The sequence below is a fragment of the Leptonotus elevatus genome, chromosome 13 (assembly GCF_054856555.1).
Source record: "Leptonotus elevatus isolate MCC_2025b chromosome 13, RoL_Lele_1.0, whole genome shotgun sequence".
Classification (NCBI taxonomy): Eukaryota; Metazoa; Chordata; class Actinopteri; order Syngnathiformes; family Syngnathidae; genus Leptonotus; species Leptonotus elevatus.
This window is the reverse complement of record NC_141251.1, coordinates 6,841,898-6,860,086: the sequence shown is the minus strand read 5'-3', so window position 1 is coordinate 6,860,086 and position 18,189 is coordinate 6,841,898. Positions and strand designations below refer to the sequence as shown.

Here is an 18,189-nt window from a genome sequence, read left to right as displayed (position 1 = left end):
TCCTAAAATTACGTTTCCTTGTAATAAAATTTTTCCTCCCTTTTCTTGGTTCTATAAAAAGCAATCTACTCTAATTGTACTCCTAAAGTTACTCCCGTATATCATGTATTTATCCTCAAGTGAAAAAAAAAAAAGTCAAGCAGCACTTTATGTTGATCATGACTCAGACACACAAACATTTACCCCCGCGCAGCGGGCAACGTGACCTCCGACCGAGGAGTCTGAAGTTCCCTGTTTGTGGGCCGGCCCTGCCATGTCCAATTTGCCAACGCAGATCAGCTCAAGGTGGCGGGGAAGAGATGGACGACAGCGAGCAGGAAGTACGGGATTTCAAGCAGCCTCTTTCTCACGGAGCGATACGTTTGTTAAATGCCAATTCTCCAGAGGAGCAAAAGTACTTATTCTAACAGAAGTGCAGACATATTTCTGAAATGTAAAAAAAAAGAAGAAGTGTTTTTCAAATTTGCTTGTTTGCTCTGTCCCTGAGGCCCAGATCTGAGATAAACTATAGGTAAAATAGATTTCACACATACTTTTCATCATAATGAGTAGAAATGCCATTAATCTGTAATCCTCCCACAAAACAAAACAAAACAAAACAAAAGCTTTTGAGCTATTAACTTTCAAAAATGTACCTGACCGATCACAGGGCGCAATCTAAAATCGTTCTCACTCTTCCTCAACGCTTTCTGGATTCAGACTACGAGTTTGCTAAATGTTAGCATATAAGAACAGTCAGTATGTTAGCATTTGAGCTATTCACTTTCAAAAATGCACTCAACCACAGGGCATAATTTTAAATCCTTATCGCTCTACCTTAGCGCTTTCTGGATTCAGGTTGCTAGCTTGCTAAATGTTAGCATAAGAACACTTAGCTTGTTAGCATTTGATTACATCACTTTCAAAAATACCCCCAAATACAGAACATAATTTAAAATCCTTATCGCTGTACCTAAGTGCTTTCTGGATTCAGGTTGCTAGCTTGCTAAATGTTAGCATAAACACGTAGCTTGTTAGCATTTGAGTAAATCACTTTCAAAAATACACCCAACTACAGAACATAATTTAAAATCCTTATCGCTCTACCTTAGCGCTTTCTGGATTCAATTTGCTATCTATACTAAATGTTAACTTAAGAACAGTTAGCATGTTGGCATTTTATTGACTCTTTCACAATAACCTGCATACAAAGTTACGTTTTTGTTAATCTGCTTCTGTGTTTTTTTGTATTCTGTATGCTATGTTGCTATAGCATTTCAGCATTGCCTACTAACTGTTAGCATTTTAGCAACAGTCGTTCAAAATTGGTAAGATTCCTTTATGTTGGGACAAAAGTTTATTTTTTCTTTTACAAGGCAAACCCAACGTGCTGTACTTGTATATGTCTTTCCTTCACAAATGCAACAGCCAACAGGCCTGTTCAAAATGTTCGCATGAATTTGTGTAGTTTTTATTCCAAATAACACACAAAGATGGTTGATTCATTTTTAGGTAGCAAGCAAAGCGAAAAAAAAAAAAAAAAGTTCTAATGCTTGAGAGAATCCCTGACTAATAGGATTTAAGGCTTAGGGGTTCTGGACCTACAACACCTAGAGGGGCGAGGGTCAATATGAATGTGAGAGAAAGCCAACATAGATGAGGAAGCGGAGCGAGGACGCAGGACGCACTATCATGTGCTCCCATTACCCAAAAATCTGTGGAATCCATGTTACAAATGCCGCGAATACCTGTTTGACTGCGTTCAACTCCTATGCAGTTGAAATTTAGGAGAAAAAAAAGAGAGCAGCGGAGTGGATAGAGAGGAGACAATAGCGGTGCATTATCAGTCAGGATTGAGACACAAGCTTCTACGGGGCAGGGGAGGATGGCGGGGGGCTCACCGGGGTGGTCAATCTCCCTGCTCATCCTCACAAGAATGGGGAAGGAGAGGAGCATCAGAGGGATCAAGCTCAGCTCATCCCACTGATGTGCACAGGAAACACAAGAGCATGGGAACCCACCGGGGAGCCCGCAGCGGTAGTTGAGGAACAGAGGGAGGAAACAAACAAAGCGCTTCACTTTCAGGAATGTGTTCATTTGTCTTGCTTTGGGGATGTTTTGGGAGCTTATGATTAAAAGGCAAATAACCCAATTGGCCATGTTTGACAAACTCAAGGCATTGAATACAGTACATGTGTAATATATTGCCATTAAACTGACATACGTGTATACTGTACATCAGTAGTGGGAAGTAACAAAGTACAAATATTCAACAATTGATCGACAACTAATGGACCGTCAACTATTTTGATAATTAATGACTGATAAGACACTCTACAGATTTTCTACAGCACTCCATCAAATCAGATTGCTTATCTTCATTTTTTGTAAAAATAAGAAATTTGAAAACGTCACCTTTTACTTGGCAAAACATTGATCAACATTATGTTACGGACCAAACCAGTAACTGTTTCTATGTTTGTACATTTTCTGCACTGTCAGTTTGCAATGATGTCCCGTTTTTGACTACAGGGATGAATATCTAAAAAAAAAGTTTTATCTGCTTCATCAATTCATTAAAAAATAGACTCAATGAAGAATAAAATATTCATTATCTGCAGCCCTATTTGAGTATTTCTTTTGCTGACGACTTCTTTCCCTCTCTACTTTTAAAAGCAGACATCTGTACTTTCTGCTCCTTTTCACACTGCGCTTAGCATTGTGCAGCATGCCGTCCACTATCCCATGTGAATGCCTCGAAAAATGTTTGAGAGCGCTATCGCAATGGTATTAGAAGGGCTCGTCCAATACAAGAGCGGCTGGCGAAAAGTCTCTGTGTTACTTCCTGGTTGGCTCCCCTGTAAGCAAGTTTCTATAATAGGCAACTTTGCCAATTCATTGGGGCTCCGTTGTTGTCCCGTGTGGCCTATGAGCAACATGGGGGGGGTTAAACTAAGTGCAGTGCGAATAGACATTTAGTCAAAAAAGGTTTGTGACTTTTTTCAACTTCCACAGATGGCAACATAGCAGAGAAAAAGACATTAAGGTCAATGGCGGTTGACATGGAGGAATGTTTTGTTCATCGTAATTTGTGGTGAACGCGTTTTAAAACAAATTTTGCCCCAATTTGGCGGGCGTGACAGTCAAGTGGTACTAGTCAGTTCAATTAAAATGTGCCCCTTGGTTGGTAAAGATATCCATAAGAAAAGTAGAGGTAACAGCATGCTCTGGTGTTTAAAAAAAATCCTAAACAATATGTATATAGATATACTTTTAAATTCAAGTTCAAGAAAACCATTTAATTTCTACCCTTGCTACTCGTATGTATCAAACTTCGTTGGGGGGTTTCTCTAGAAGGTTTATTGTGAAAACAATTTTGGAAAATAAACATTGATAAAACACTTCATCAATGTTCCAGCTCCCAATTGTTATGGACTGAGGTTTCGGTTTATACTGTTGAATACTTACAACCACTTCTTTGCGTTGAAATATTTAGAGATAGAGATACTTTAATCAAATCTAATGTGCTATGAATTTAATTTCCATTTATTTACATTTGCAAATATGTCCAAATGACACTGGAAATTTACATCAATAGTTGTTTACTTCTTAAAAAAACATTTACAGGCAGTATTTAATTTTAAAGTTAGAAAGAAGTCCACACTATAATGAAATGTTTTCATATCAAGCATTTTATTTACTTTAAGCAATTTTAATATCTAATTAATGCCAGGTTTGTGTTGTTTTCTTGTCCAGATAGTGTGTCGAGCGTGTGTCATTATCTCGCCACTGCACCAGGTGTCGCTCTTTCATTTTTCATGGATGTCCGCTACATAGTTTGCAGTTAATCTCGTTTGTTTTCCGGATGTCAACACAGTGTGTAAACACCACCCATTCAGTCCAGTACACAACCGGAGACAAGTGTCTCCCTCCCGGCGACGTTTCGCTATCATTTGAGGAATTATCAACTCAACAGAAACGTACAATAACCAACTTCGCGGTGAAGCGACTAGAGAACAAAAGCCTCCAGTTTGGTGGCGAAGCCGACAGACAGGACGGGACGGGACGGGGGTGGGAGGTAAACTGCTGAATCGGGGCACGCAGGTCCGACCCACCGACGACGAGCATGGCAGCGGCGAGCGTCGTAGAAGCCGAGAAGCCGGCGGCGAGCGAAGGCGCCACCGCCGGCTTCTCTGGCATCCCTGAGCCGACCTGGGACGACTCACAGCTGCGGAGGTATACGTTCTCCACCAAGCCCATCCCCAGGCTGTCGCACACCGACCCCAGAGCCGAAATGCTCATAAACAACGAGGTAAGAAGCATGCACGATTATGCCAATCATCTATATTATGAACATAAATACACCGGTTGTATTATTTTGCATATTCACGCCTCTCAGTTTGCACGCATTTTTATTTGATTCCGTGTGCAAATAACATCATGCATACTCTTCATATTAAAGACTTTTGCATGCACTTTGCATTAATTATTGATAATAATTTATCAATATGAGCATTATAATTCCTCTTTTGCACTATTTGTATAAATACTGCTATAGCACTTTAAATGGTGGCAGATTTGTACTTAGTTATATTTACCATTTGTTTTAAAATGTACGAGAAGTAATAGCTGCGCAACTTTATACGACCGATCATTCCAAAAGCTGTAAAAGCTGATCTGAATAGTGTCAAACTCGATCACATCCAAGGCAGCTGCAGCCTGACCTGCAAAGGCTTGTTTCTCACGTCAACGGGTTCATCGCCATCAAAAGAGTCAAAACTTGAAACTGATCTAAATGACAGAAAGTAATTAGCCCCTGGATGCATATGAACCTGTCATCTCATTGATTAGATTGATGAGGACACCGATTGAGATCGTTTTTATGGGTTGAGTTGGTTGCAACAGCACAATTGTGCATACCCTCTTGCAACTGGAGATGTGACCTGTCTTCAGAATTAACCAATCACATTCTAGATCATTGTAATGTTCTTAACACAAACACCTGCCACTTTTAACTACCTTCTGATTAACTAGGCGTCTCAAACTCGTGGCCTGAAGGCTATTTGCGACCCACGGGATGATATTTTGCGGCCCCCTACTCGACATTAAAATTTAAATGTTAGTTCAACCCCCACCCATCTTTTTGCAGTGCTGTTGCCCTGGAGGGTTATCTATGTATTTATTTATTTTTCTTAAATCATTACGGGTTACCATAACTCAAGATCATGACCTCTTTCGGGGAATTGTCATTCTGAAGGGACAAGTCAAAGAAAAAGATAGCCTGTTTTGTTGCCTAGTCCCAGTAATGCCTTTTTTCAAAACTCTGCCGTGAGAAGAAAGGTTGGCGGCAACAACAGCCAATTTCAAGAAAAGCAAGAAATGGCATGTTGAATGTTGAAACAGAGAATGTTGCCTTACGAGACATAGACATGTTGACGTGTATGCAAATTAAGTACCAGGGAGACGTGAGCGAGGACGTGTCTGCTAAAGTTCTGAATAATAAAGATGAATTGGATTTTGTTATACTTGGATTAGTTAGTTTAATTGAACCCCCTTTTTTTATATTAATATTAGACACGCCAAGTTTGAGACCCCTGGATTAACTTCAAATAACGTTCAGGTGTTTTAGCGAGCATTTTCTGACATTTCTACTGGAATCCTGAAGATTTTTTTTGTCGTTATTCTTGCTAGCTTAAAATGGAGTCGTCCCAACATAGTGCCAGGCCCTCTCTCAACTACAAACAATAGCTCGTGTTGTTGCAATACATACAACAATTAAACGCATTGTAGCCACAAAAACAGCGACACATGAATTTATTCACTTCTCTCGACTCCTTATCGAGTCACCGTTTCGAATGGAATGGGACTTACTCTGTGATAAAGCAGACGAATCATGAAGCAACGTTCCATTCATTGAAGCCCCAGGCATGCCGCATGGAATGTTTACTGTGTGTCAGTGTGTATCTATAATAAAAAAAGCGTGTACAGTCATATCACAAGCCAAGCCATAAGTTAAACGTCGCGCGGACGTGCGCTGGTGAGCAGAACATACAACTACAACAGTGTTTTCACGCAGTGTGCGCGTGCGCGCGCGCGCCTTCTCTAAAGCCGCATCGGGGGCGCGCCTCGGCTGTACGTTCGTGTAGTCACGTAGACCACGTCGCCACCCGTGTCCAATTTTGTCCAATGGTGTCCAATGGCACTCTTGCCTCACTACGTGGAGACGCTGCTGTTTCTGTGTCGGGATGTTATTCCCTTGTCAAAACGTCATAACTCAGTCCGGAGTTTGTTCTGAACCTGAAGCAGAGCTGCCAAATCATTTTCAGGAAATGTTAAGTTGTTTATATATATATATATATATATATATATATATATATATATATATATATATATATATATATATATATATATATATATATATATATATATATATATATGCAACCTACGTATTTAGACAGATCATTAGTATAATTTTCTTTTGATGATGTTAAGAAAGTGATGACTCTTAAAAAGCAGTGAAAATGCACCAATTTCTGGCTAACTGAAAAAATAAAAAATAAACAACGGGGCCATCGATTTGGTGTATTTTTGTTGTTGTTGTAAATCTTAGTTTCAAACTCCCATAACTTTATTTTTCTTGAGCCTATTTACAAAAGGCTGGTTTTATTTGAAAGCTTTATAAACACATACATATACAACATATAACTATATTTGGAAGATCTGAATTATTATTATTATTTTGTTTAAATTTAAATTAGAAAACTTAATTGGTACCCAATGATGCGTCAAATAACAAAACAAAAAACACATTATGAGCAGAGAATAACCTAACACTTCAGGAGTTGTTAAACGACAGTACCGAGTAAATAATGTAGCACAGTTAGGCATTAGTAGTAGTAAAAATTCATTAAATGAGCATCAGAATTGACCTGTCTAAAATATGTGTTTGAATCCATCAATTTACATCACATTTTGTAGAAGCCCCCCAAAATATACAGTGTATAATTATGATTATTATATTGATTTGAAAAATTATCACACTGGTCTTTTTGAGGGCCGTTTGACAACAATAAGTTCAGGAAACGTTGACCGAGAGAATTTTCAAAGTCGAGAAAATGTCTTCGACGTCACCATTAGTAGTGGTCTTGTGATAAGGTGAATACAAACGCAGTATGTATGTACCGTTTGTATTTTGCAGGAGCCGGTGGTTTTAACGGACACAGACCTTGTGTATCCTGCTCTCAAATGGGACATCACGTATTTGCAAGAGAACATCGGCAACGGCGACTTCTCCGTCTACACCGCGGAAAACCACAAGTTCCTCTATTACGACGAGAAGAAAATGGCCAACGTGGAGAACTTTGTCCCCAAGTCCCGACGACTTGAGATGAAATTCTCAGAGTTTGTGGAAAGGATGCAGCAGGTGCAGCAAATGGGAGGGGAGGAGCGGTGAGAAATGGATACATTCTTTACAATCAATTTAATTATGTTGTCACTCTTTTTTTTCAAAGGTACAACATTGTAGAGTGTCATTTATTTTCCATTTTAAAAACCGCCTGAACGGATTAATGGCATCTCCATTCATTTCATTGGAGCAAGATGATTTGACATTTTAGATACGAGTGCGTTGTGTTACAAGATTGGTTACAGAACAATTGATTTGACGTGGAATGACTCATTAGCCAGCCCAGACTTAGTCGTTATTATCCGATCACTTGTCGCAGCCTTTCTATTACATTGCGTATGCTTTCGTCGCTCAGGGTGTACCTCCAGCAGACGCTCAACGACACGGTCGGAAAGAAAATAGTGGTGGACTTTCTCGGTTTCAACTGGAACTGGATCAACAAGCAGCAGGCCAAAAGGAACTGGGGCCAGCTGACATCCAACCTCCTGCTCATAGGCATGGAGGGTACGCAGGTTTTCACTCCGAGTCCTCACACGCGTTTTCTTCTTCTTCGCAATTACTTCACGGTAGCGCAATGTTCCTGATATGATTTTCTCCGCGCTAAGGTAACGTGACGCCGGCGCATTACGACGAGCAGCAGAACTTCTTTGCACAAATCAAAGGCCACAAGAGATGCATCCTCTTCTCTCCAGACCAGTTTGAGTGTCTGTATCCTTACCCTGTACACCATCCCTGCGATAGACAGAGTCAAGTAAGTGATGGTTATAATAAATACAATTCCATAGTTCAGGATTTTGTTAACAACTCAAGGCAGTAAACAACCAACGTGGTCAACTTTGAGCATCATTTGGAAATTTTCACTTAGGGAGAATAATATTGTTAAACACTGTAATTTCTTCATTGGTGTCCCATGGAAATATATAATAAAATGTGGTATACTGTAACACTCAGATTAATATGATATCATATTGCTAAATGTTTTTGTTGTTGTTATTTCTAGGTTGATTTTGACAACCCAGACTACAATAGGTTCCCCAATTTTAAAAATGTTGTCGGCTATGAGGCTGTCGTCGGCCCAGGAGACGTGCTCTACATCCCCATGTATTGGTAAGAAGTCGATTTTTACGTGTGCAAATATAAATGTGTTCATTTTTTTTCCTTTCCCCCCCAGGTGGCATCACATAGAATCACTGCTGAGCGGTGGCGTGACAATCACAGTCAACTTCTGGTACAAAGTATGCATTTTCAACAGTTTTAAATACAGTGGTGCCTTGAGATAGGAATAGAATAAAATATGACTCTATTACAAAAAAACATACAGTAAGGGCATAATTAAATAGAGCACGTCTTGGCCACCTGGGGGCAGTATAAGACATACATGGGGACAATCATTCCTCAGTAAGGTGCAGTAATATTAGTCGTAAGTATTGTTAAATCTGTGCTGCACTACCATATGTGTAAAAAATAATAATAGCATAATCGGCCAAATTATTTTTAAAATTGTCCTTTTGTCAAATTGTCATGATCCCAATTGTCTGTGTTCAGGGGGCGCCCACTCCCAAGAGGATAGAATACCCGCTGCGAGCTCACCAAAAGGTGGCCATCATGAGGAACATCGAGAAGATGCTGGGAGAAGCGCTCGGCGACCCTCGACAAGTAAACACGCGTCGCTTCTTCTTTTTTGATCGTATAAACAGTGAACTAACTCCTTTGCAGATCCCACATTTCGAATCAGACCTGCATTTAGGTCACCTGTTGCGTGAAAATCCCAACGGCACGAGCGACCCGGCCAGCAACCCACTTTCTGCTTATATTTATGGCTCAGCAACGTCACATTATTTTTTATTTTTTTCTTCACAATTTAAGACAATTCTCAAGTGTTGTTGTAACATGTCTGGGTCTGTGATGTGTTCTTGTCATAATACCCTGTGAATCAATTACATAAAAAAAAAAACACTCTCCAATAACATAATTCAATAAAATGTAAATAATTAGACGGTTGGGCATTGTGATAGTTGAAAGGGCTCATTGTGCTGCTCCTTTTGTTTGGCCACCAGGGGGCAGTTTGACACATACAGACATACAAGTAAAATTTGATAATGGAATACAGAAGAAGACCATCACGACTAAATTGAGATTTTGTGAGTTTTGATGTATGCTTTTTGTTGCTCTTCAGGTGGGACCTTTGCTCAAAACTATGATCACGGGGCGATACGAAGATCCCAACGAGGAGGGCGACCTTTGAAAATGCGCCATCTTGACTTTTGGACTATGTCGCTGCATGGCAATAAGCGGCTACCTTGAAACCGTCGTGCTTCTCAGAGTGCCATCGTCTTTGCCGATCTCATGGGTGTTGACTGTACTTGAACAAGAGGTTATTTTTTTTTGTGTTTTGTTTTTGTTAGTTATTTATGGTAGTCAGTGTTGTCAGAATATCTAATTTAAAAGCGACTAGGGTGTGCAGTGGATGATAGCTTTTGGAGGAATCTCAGTGACAAACCACTAGTGAAGGAGTCAGTAGACCGCTTTTACAAAGCCGCCATTTTATAGCACAGACATAAATTGTGAGGAATGAAGCTGACCTCACAATTTCCCACTGCATGTTAGGGTGTTGCAGTCTAACGAGTATTTTCCCCGCCAGCCATGCATTCGATGGCGGGTTATTAGTGTCTGCTTGACAGAAGCTAACAAGTCCTTGAGTTAAAACTCACTTTTAATATCAAGTCCATGCTAAGTGTTGCGTTAACTCCCTTAGCTTAGCTATAAAAAACTACTATGCCTTTCAGTGCCTCTTACAGTACTCTGTGGCAACCTGATGATGACACTAAGTAACACGCAATGAACATGCTAAATGTATGAGAAAAATGTGATGATATATGCTGATAGATATATGTTAGAATTGTATAGTGGACCGGAATGAATCTTCCACCCGGGCTTAGTAGGATATCGTGTACAAAAAATAAGCACTTGGTATGTTCAGAACTGGATGGATATTAGATATGAGACCATAAGATCTTGATCAATCGATTGACTTTACCTCTCTCTGACTTTAAAAAAAAACAAAAACATTGTCGTCTTCTGATGTAAAAAATCATCCAGAAAAGCAACTGAATACAGTAAATAAGTGGCTTTGTTACTTTCCACCAATGTTGGCATGAAACAAAAACAAAATTGTAATCTTAAAATGCTAATTTTGACAAATGAATTAATTATTTTTTTTTTTACAAAACCCAATTCTATAATTTGCTCTCAATGTCAATTTTTTAATTTACTGTCAAATAGATAACAAATAAAAATAATGTATATCTAAAAGTTGTAATAAAAAAAAGGGTTGTAAACAGTTACATGTGTTTAACTGGACAACGAATTGTTGGTTTCATACTTTTTTTTTTTTTTTAAAGGATGGAAAAATATATTTTTTTCCACTTAAAAATAAAAACATCAAAAGTACAAGACAAAGTTGTAAACACTTGCACGTGTTTAATTGTACAGCAAATTGCTAGTTTCTTACTAATTTTGACTTTGAAGAAATGAATGGAAAAATGAAATAAAACTCCACAAAATTGAGTTTTTCAATGGACAGCAACACTTTTCTACTAATCACAGTGCATTACTTTTTGTTTTGTTCAAAATGGCAGAAAAATTCCTCATGTGAACACCCCTCCAGCGCCATCACAATTAATCCATCTAGTTAAAAACATAATTGTAAAAATGTCTTGTTCATTTTTTAAAGATGATTAATCAGTATTAAATACCACTACCCCTGAGGTGCGTTAAGAGCAATTGAATTCATGTGAGCTGCATATTTTCAACATAAAAATAAATAAAAATATTGCATCTTTGTGGGAGTGAAGGCTGGTGCAGTAATAAATCTAAGTGCAGTAATTTATATGATGAACAATATTGTGGGATTAAAAAAAAGAGGGGGAGGTGCCTCATATATTCAAAAGTATGCGATGGTGTGCGGCCAAATAACTTGAGCCGAAAGATTGTTTGTGTTATGTTCTTAATCATTTTAGATTTATACTTCAAGGACTATTGGATTCGAACTAGCAAGGACACTTGGATAAGAAAAATAAAAAAATAAGAACAAAGATTTTATATTGCAGCTGTGGATTGTATATGTTTAGCAACTACAACATTCAGGTTATGTCTTGCTGCGAATGTCATTTACAGTAAGGCAAATTTTTAAGGCGTATTCATGAACAGGTTTAAAGCTGCTTAAGTTTTATGGCAGTTTGTGTGACGTAAATTGCTGTAATATAAATATTCAATAGGCTGCATGAACTGCTACAGGATTGGTGTTTTTTTTTTTTTTAAACACTGTGTTCTCATACCGCTGCAGAGCCATACTTTGAAGAATTGTATTTGCTTGTATATGTGCCAAACACCTCAGAAACCAATAGAAGCTGATCTAGTTTTGCTCTTAAAAGCACATAAATATCAAGTGATCATACAACGATGGTGATATACTTGTAATAGCAACATGTGCAGGATTTGTTATTAAACGGACGATTTTAAAGACAACGTTGGCGTATTTTTGGCTCGGTGGTGCCTACGCGGTACTGCAGAACTTGTAGCTACTGTAAATTCAGTAACTGCTTCACCAAACCTCACCGTACAAAGGAACGAACTGTTCTCCTTTTTGCTTGTTTACACTTCCTGTTCACACGCTGCTCCCTAGTTGTTTGGTTTGTCAAAGGCAGAGTTGGCAAATCCAGGTCCAGAAAGTAAAAACCCTGCCAGAGTTTTGCTTTAGCCTCTCGTGCTAGCTAACTAGCTCCCCGGGTGCTTGTTTACCTGCTAGGGGGCTGGCTAGCTAGCACGTGGGGCTAAAGCCAAACTCTGGCAGGGTTTTTACTTTCTGGACCTGGATTTGCCAACTATGCAAATGTACTACAATAGTGTAAAGAAAGCACTTATTTTAAAATTTTGTTTACTTACCATTTGACACACTGGAAAAAAAAACTTTGGGATAAGAATTCGCAGCATTGGGATGGATACAATTTCACAAAGTTTGGAGTTGCATGTTTTTTCATGACTAATTTCACACATCTTGTGTAGGTGGTGTTCTTTACCGAACTGAACTCATCGTTTGCTTTTATGCTGTTTCTATAATTAAAGAATGTTTGCAGATTAATGCATTGTAATTCGTTACATTGTTGACAAATTCAACAAACCAGGAATAGTGATTAGACAAAATTTCTCACTGTACTTTTTTTGTGCCAGAAATGAAACAAAAGAAACACGATAGTCTACAAAATTAGTCTTTACTATAAATTGTGCATTTTGATCAAAGCCAAGGGGGTGGAGGTGGGGTGTTACAAGTCCAGTCAATAGCCACTGCTATTTTACGTTACAGTAAAATTGATCACTATATCAGTAACAGACACCACTCAAAAAAGCAAAGAAAAAGGTGTTAAAATGATCACACCAAAATAAACTCTACAAAATACCAGTTAAAGATCACCAAGTTACACCCTGAAAGTTTTCACAACGAACACACAAACACTCACGCTCACACTCCGATAAATACAGTACAGTGGTACCTTGAGATACGAGAGACTCGGCTCCTTTAAGTCCGCTAGCTTAATGCTAAACTAACACAATGCGAAACATCATAACCAGGCTAATGTGTAGCATCTATTAGGGATGTAACGATATCCAAATGTCACAATACGATATCACGATATGAACCTCACGATACGATAATTATTAAGATATTGTGGTGGTGTTGGCAATGTATGGGAAAAAATGCTTATAATACTATATGTATGTATGTGGTTATTGTTACATCCCTAGCATCTATATGGTGTGTGTGTGTGTTTGTTTAGCAATTATCTCAAGACACCACTGTACTTGAAGTTCTAAGCATCTTCAAATATTACTTTTGCATGTCTCCAAATTTTGTGGCTTCATTTTTGTATCCATTTTTTTTCCTTTTAGTTCAAACCACAAATTTGACTTGCATGCTTTTCAACAGGCACCAATATTATGTTTATCTTGCTTTCCTATTTTTTAACGTGTGACGTGTTTAGCTTATACAGACTCAACTCTTTTATGCGAGTGAAGGTGCAATAATAAAAAAGTCATCATCTGATAATAAATATATCCACAAATTTAAAATATGGAGTGCTTAGCACTAGTTTGATATACTGTAAAACAATGTATGCACAATAGGTTGCGTTATCTGGAGGGAAACCACAGTGCAAACGATCAGAAATCAGTCTCTCGATTTGGTGGCACGGCAGAATAATAAAAATAAAGTAAAAACATAAACATCAGTGATCTTATATGTACAAGCAGTTGAAATAAGAAGAACATATATAAAGCACCACCAGAACTTGACAAATTGTTAATAGTTATCCCCCACGAATGACCTATAAATCTATAATGGATGCCACAAAATGGTGCCAAAGCACTACTTTTACATCATACAGTGCATTGGCGCAGCGGCGAATCCGCAAGTAGCAAACCACAAATGTGCCTAGGAACACTGTCACTTCATTTCAACACTCAAAAAAAAGCTAAAAATTAGAGGAGGAAAAGAAATAAAAGCCGAGCAATTGTATAAATAAAACACAAAATAAATCAACATAACGTGAGTGCGTATAGCGGCCGCGTTGTCAATGAAATCGGTATTTGCGAGCCGGGTTGAGGTTGACGTACGTCTTCTTCATGTCATCCGTCTCGTTCTTTTTCACCACCTGGTAGCGTTCTCCTTTGGTGCTCACCACCTGGTTGCCGTGGTAGCGAACCAACTTTTTGGGAGCCTGCCGCAGTTCAGAACAGAATGCGCGTGAGAACACGGGCTCCGCGTTTGCAGACGGCTGATAGGTGGATGGACTTCTAAGTTCTTACCTCTCTGGGGGCGACGGGTCGATGCGTTTTCTTGTCCTCTTCGTTGTCGACCAACATGTACCTGCACAAAGTCACCGTTTTACTTTTTGTTTTTGCATGATGGAGGTCTTCCTAGCAACAAGCGACCATTAAAACATGTGAAACAATGACAGTTTATTTACGCAACTTCACATAGTACCAGGTGCTTATTAGGGGTAAGGCATGTGTAAGAGAGGTGGCCTATTTTTGTTATACTTTAATTAAAATAATCAACTGTAGTTGGTATTAAGCATTTTTAAGGGATGTGTTTCTAAGTAAAGAGGCCTTTATATGAACCATTAAAATAAGTGTACCAGGTGCTCATGACGAGGTAAGGTGTTCATGAGAATGGAGACCATTATTTGTACTTTTTTAAATTAAGAATACTGTAGGTGCCAGTTTTGTGGCACACACTGAATATGCATATTAGGGGTGTGTCCCCTAAAAATTAAATTGATTGTCATAAGAATCGCGATTCTCATTTAGTACAATTCAGAATCGATTTTAAATGTCCCAAAATCGATTTTATTTAAATTAATTTATACTGTCTTGCCTTTGTTTGTGTGTGCCTTTATTGGGAGTGCTGTTCATGTTGTAACTCGATTTGCCCACTTAGGGGCAGTGTGGTTCCACGCGGTCTGATACACTGTTAAGTTGTAGCCACATTAGCGAGTAGAAGGAAAAAAGCACAATCACGTTATTCCAATAAAAGTTGTTTTTTTTGCAGCGTGGAGCCGTTCTTTTGAGTGATAAAAGTGCCGCGAGTAGCTCCAGACTGGAGTCCTTGCACATCTATAAATTGAAGCAAAAATCATTGTCAATCAAATCATTTTGAATCAAAAATCGTTCAGAATTGAAAATCGATTCTGAATAGAATCGCAGACCCAAAAATCGGAATTGAATCGTGAGACATTCAAAGATTCCCACCCCTAATGTATGTAGATTAAGTATTTTCTGGTGAATTGATTGGTGATTGGCAAATGGGATGCTTGTCACGTGATATGGGTGTGGTTCGTCAGCTCAGGTGATAAATCAGCTGTTCACTTGGTGGAAGGGCTTCTTTTCCTTTGAACTGTCAGCGGTTGAGACGGAGGAGATCCTACATTTTGCTGATCAGACGCACAAATGCATGTTGTTTTTTCTGGTATACACATGGAGCTCACTAGTTGAACATATTGAATATCAATGAACCATCCACGAGATTGCTTTTGACAGCAAGTGGAACGGACATGGTTGCGGCTGTTTGAGCGATCGAGATTGCGCACACGTGGACAGCCAGCGCGTCTAGCAGGTAAAGATTCCCCCATTTCAGCCTCTTGGTGGCCAAAGTTGTTAACTGGATAGTCACCTAACAAATACCAGGACAGGGTGCTTATTAGGAGCAAGGTGTTCATAGGGTAGAAAGGAGGCCTTTATTTGTAACATTAATATAATCAATTCAACGGGAATGAAAGTGTTTATTAGGAGGAAGGTATTTGTAAGAAAGGAAGCCTTTACCTTTCCTTTGTCACTTACTTTTCAAGGATGCTTTCTTTCAGTTTCTGATCCGCCACTGAAGAGATATTCTTCCCTTGATTTACCTGAGGCCACAAAAATGTAGTTATTTTTCCCCCCTCCATGTGACAACATTAACTCGAAGCAGGTGACAAAATGGGAAAACTCACATTGAGCGGCGTGGGGCTGAGTTGGACGTCGCCCTCAATGATGAGGCGCACGGCTTCCTCCATGTCTCCTTTGGCAATAGACAGAGCGCTGCGGGCCTCGGACAGACCACACTTGGGGAACATCTCCAAAAGGTGCTGCTCCTGGGTTTCCAATTCAGACACTGGTAGCTGGAAACGTGGGCACAGATCAGCCCCGACTAATAATCCCCATCAGAATTACTTATCACGTTCCACATTTCTCGAGTCAAACCATTCCAACTTCTTAATGTTCACCTCATCCAGGATATATCTAAAACTTTTGATCACATCCACAAAATTTCAAAAATAAAATTCCCAAATGAAAAAGATATTTGACACATTTAGCTCATCCTCCCACATTTCTAAACCAACCAACTTAAAGTCTGACATGTTACCTTTCAACAATTCAATCCATTCCAGTTTAGTGTCAGCTCTTGAGCATTCACAGTTTCTACAATATTTGTTATCATACGGTTTTAAGTTCTACACTCTGAATGCATTACCGTGGCTGTGGCGCCCTCTGTCTGTGTTTGTAGGCACTGCATTTCTCTTCCAGGCGGGGCTTCGGTCTGTAGGTGAGGGTCAATTTTCAATGAGGCGTCTTCCGGCTTTGGCACGCCGTTTTCTCCGTCCACTAGAAAGGAACACATTAACATGTTGAGTGTCAATCAGCTCCCCGCAAAGCCACAACCCAAAAAGACAGCAGAAGAAGTACCTGAAGTGCGAGCTGTAGCTAATGTGGACGCCAGGCTGAACATCATTTCACACACTTTGACACTGAAACATGAAAACAGCCAGTTACAACAGTGGACGGAATTTACTCCATTGAAAGCGCAACGTGTTTGTTTATTAAAAAAAATAAAAAAATAAAATACAGGATATGACTGTTAGTTGATTTTATAAAGCCACCCACGTATAATGCAATGTATGTGGTCAAGGAGAGACACTGTGTGCTTTCAATCGGGTTATTGAACAAATGGTATGAAAATAAAAATATAATAATAAACTGTATTGGCCACAATTGACGCCATTCAGACTAGCTACCAGCCAGCCGCTAACCTGATCTCATCACGGCCAAGATGTATGACGACTTTAACAGAGTTAACGTTGTCCGAAAAAAATCAGATGGTGGAATAAAAAGTATCAAAGGTTGAAGTAATTCCTTGTTTTTTTTTAAATCTTTTGGTCACCGGTAATCAACCAAGTATCATTCTGACCTATCAATTTTGGCAAATCCTGGTATGTACGCCTCCAACATCTCGGTGAAGACCTCCACGTCAAAGTTCTCCTCCACACTCTGCTGGGAACCAAGATCTTCCAGGACTCCCGTAATGTAGGACAGGAGTACATCGTCCAGCGTGCTACATGCATACAGGAAGTTTATGTAACTAATAAGAGAACATGATTCAAATAAAGCTATAAAACGTAGAGTAGTGATTACCTGAGATCTGCATCGGGGATGTAAGTCTGTAAGAAATCGTGCAACGCACTGTGGATGATTTTGTGGAGGTCCATGGTGGTGTTCTAACTGTACAGAGGAAATGCACAGACGCATATACGTGGGAGTGGTCCGACTGACCCCATATCAAGTGCACCCACCCTGTCGTCAGACCAAATAGGGCACACTCACATAAGCAAGTTGCAAAACAATTCATTACGACACTTTGGATTTTATAAGCTTCGAATTTGGTCGACAATATTTAGCGCAGACTACTTTGCATGACAAGTTAACTTGTAAAATAAACACTTCAATGCACGTGCATCACAGTCTTAAAACACCAGCAAGTGTGCAAATGTTGTCACAGCGACCTCTCAGATAACGTAGTTAGCAAGTTAGCGGGGCAGCAATGCTAACCCGAAGCTAACCTCTTCTGTTATTTTGCAGCACATTGCCACCACGACGGAGAGATTTTCTCAACTTTTAAGGACTTGATGATGTCAACCTTCATTTCAACCCTCGCCTTCAACGAAAAATAGCAGGTAAGTTTGTACTTGTTAACAAGCTAGGCGGGTGTCGTTAATTAGCTAATTTGCTAACGGGCTAACCAAAGCAAACAGCCTCGGTATATTGAACGAAACGACATTTTCTTACTGTGGCCGCAAGTGTGAGGACATGGAGGGCTCTCACGGTGCCTCAAATGTATTCCTGAGAAGAGAGTCAGTAAAGAATGGTTGAGTCAAAAGTGGCTGTCAGTGTGTGACTGTGGGCGATTATCAGCAATTCACAACACTGTGACGTCATTT

The 18,189-nt window shown here is 39.4% G+C and overlaps 2 protein-coding genes across 4 annotated transcripts; one reads left to right on the top strand and one right to left on the bottom strand.

Annotated features, from left to right (window-relative positions):
- The first annotated feature begins 3,851 nt into the window (after positions 1 to 3,851).
- Positions 3,852 to 11,911, top strand: hif1an (hypoxia inducible factor 1 subunit alpha inhibitor). Of its 2 annotated transcripts, none has more exons than XR_015096847.1 (8): positions 3,852 to 4,291; positions 7,178 to 7,428; positions 7,740 to 7,888; positions 7,990 to 8,135; positions 8,385 to 8,491; positions 8,556 to 8,612; positions 8,930 to 9,040; positions 9,561 to 11,911. XR_015096847.1 is itself a non-coding variant. In XM_086092656.1 (8 exons), the coding sequence occupies exons 1-8, from the start codon at positions 4,106 to 4,108 to the stop codon at positions 9,627 to 9,629; spliced, it is 1,083 nt and encodes a 360-aa protein (XP_085948782.1). In that variant the 5' UTR covers positions 3,852 to 4,105; the 3' UTR covers positions 9,630 to 11,911. The 2 variants fall into 2 exon arrangements, 1 of the variants encoding a protein (XP_085948782.1); XM_086092656.1 differs by having other exon boundaries at positions 8,556 to 8,619.
- Positions 11,912 to 12,635: 724 nt separating this feature from the next.
- On the bottom strand, positions 12,636 to 18,187 carry cuedc2 (CUE domain containing 2). Of its 2 annotated transcripts, none has more exons than XM_086093840.1 (9): positions 18,038 to 18,187; positions 17,387 to 17,473; positions 17,163 to 17,306; positions 16,661 to 16,722; positions 16,449 to 16,579; positions 15,928 to 16,095; positions 15,779 to 15,843; positions 14,246 to 14,306; positions 12,636 to 14,157 (listed from the first exon to the last, which is right to left on the bottom strand). In XM_086093840.1, the coding sequence occupies exons 2-9, from the start codon at positions 17,458 to 17,460 to the stop codon at positions 14,011 to 14,013; spliced, it is 852 nt and encodes a 283-aa protein (XP_085949966.1). In that variant the 5' UTR covers positions 17,461 to 17,473; positions 18,038 to 18,187; the 3' UTR covers positions 12,636 to 14,010. The 2 variants fall into 2 exon arrangements, with proteins under 2 accessions (XP_085949966.1, XP_085949967.1); XM_086093841.1 differs by having other exon boundaries at positions 17,387 to 17,545; positions 18,038 to 18,182.
- Between the last annotated feature and the right edge of the window lie 2 nt (positions 18,188 to 18,189).

Bases quoted from the DNA above. Each gene is read 5' to 3' on its own strand.
- cuedc2 (XM_086093840.1), bottom strand. From the start codon at position 17,460: ATGGACCTCCACAAAATCATCCACAGTGCGTTGCACGATTTCTTACAG. The intron at 16,096-16,448 runs GTAATGCATTCA...CCACGTTTCCAG, and splicing joins CAGAGGGCGCCACAGCCACG to CTACCAGTGTCTGAATTGGA. The intron at 15,844-15,927 runs GTGAGTTTTCCC...TTGTGGCCTCAG, and splicing joins TCAGCCCCACGCCGCTCAAT to GTAAATCAAGGGAAGAATAT.
- hif1an (XM_086092656.1), top strand. From the start codon at position 4,106: ATGGCAGCGGCGAGCGTCGTAGAAGCCGAGAAGCCGGCGGCGAGCGAA. The intron at 4,292-7,177 runs GTAAGAAGCATG...TGTATTTTGCAG, and splicing joins AAATGCTCATAAACAACGAG to GAGCCGGTGGTTTTAACGGA. The intron at 8,136-8,384 runs GTAAGTGATGGT...TGTTATTTCTAG, and splicing joins CCTGCGATAGACAGAGTCAA to GTTGATTTTGACAACCCAGA.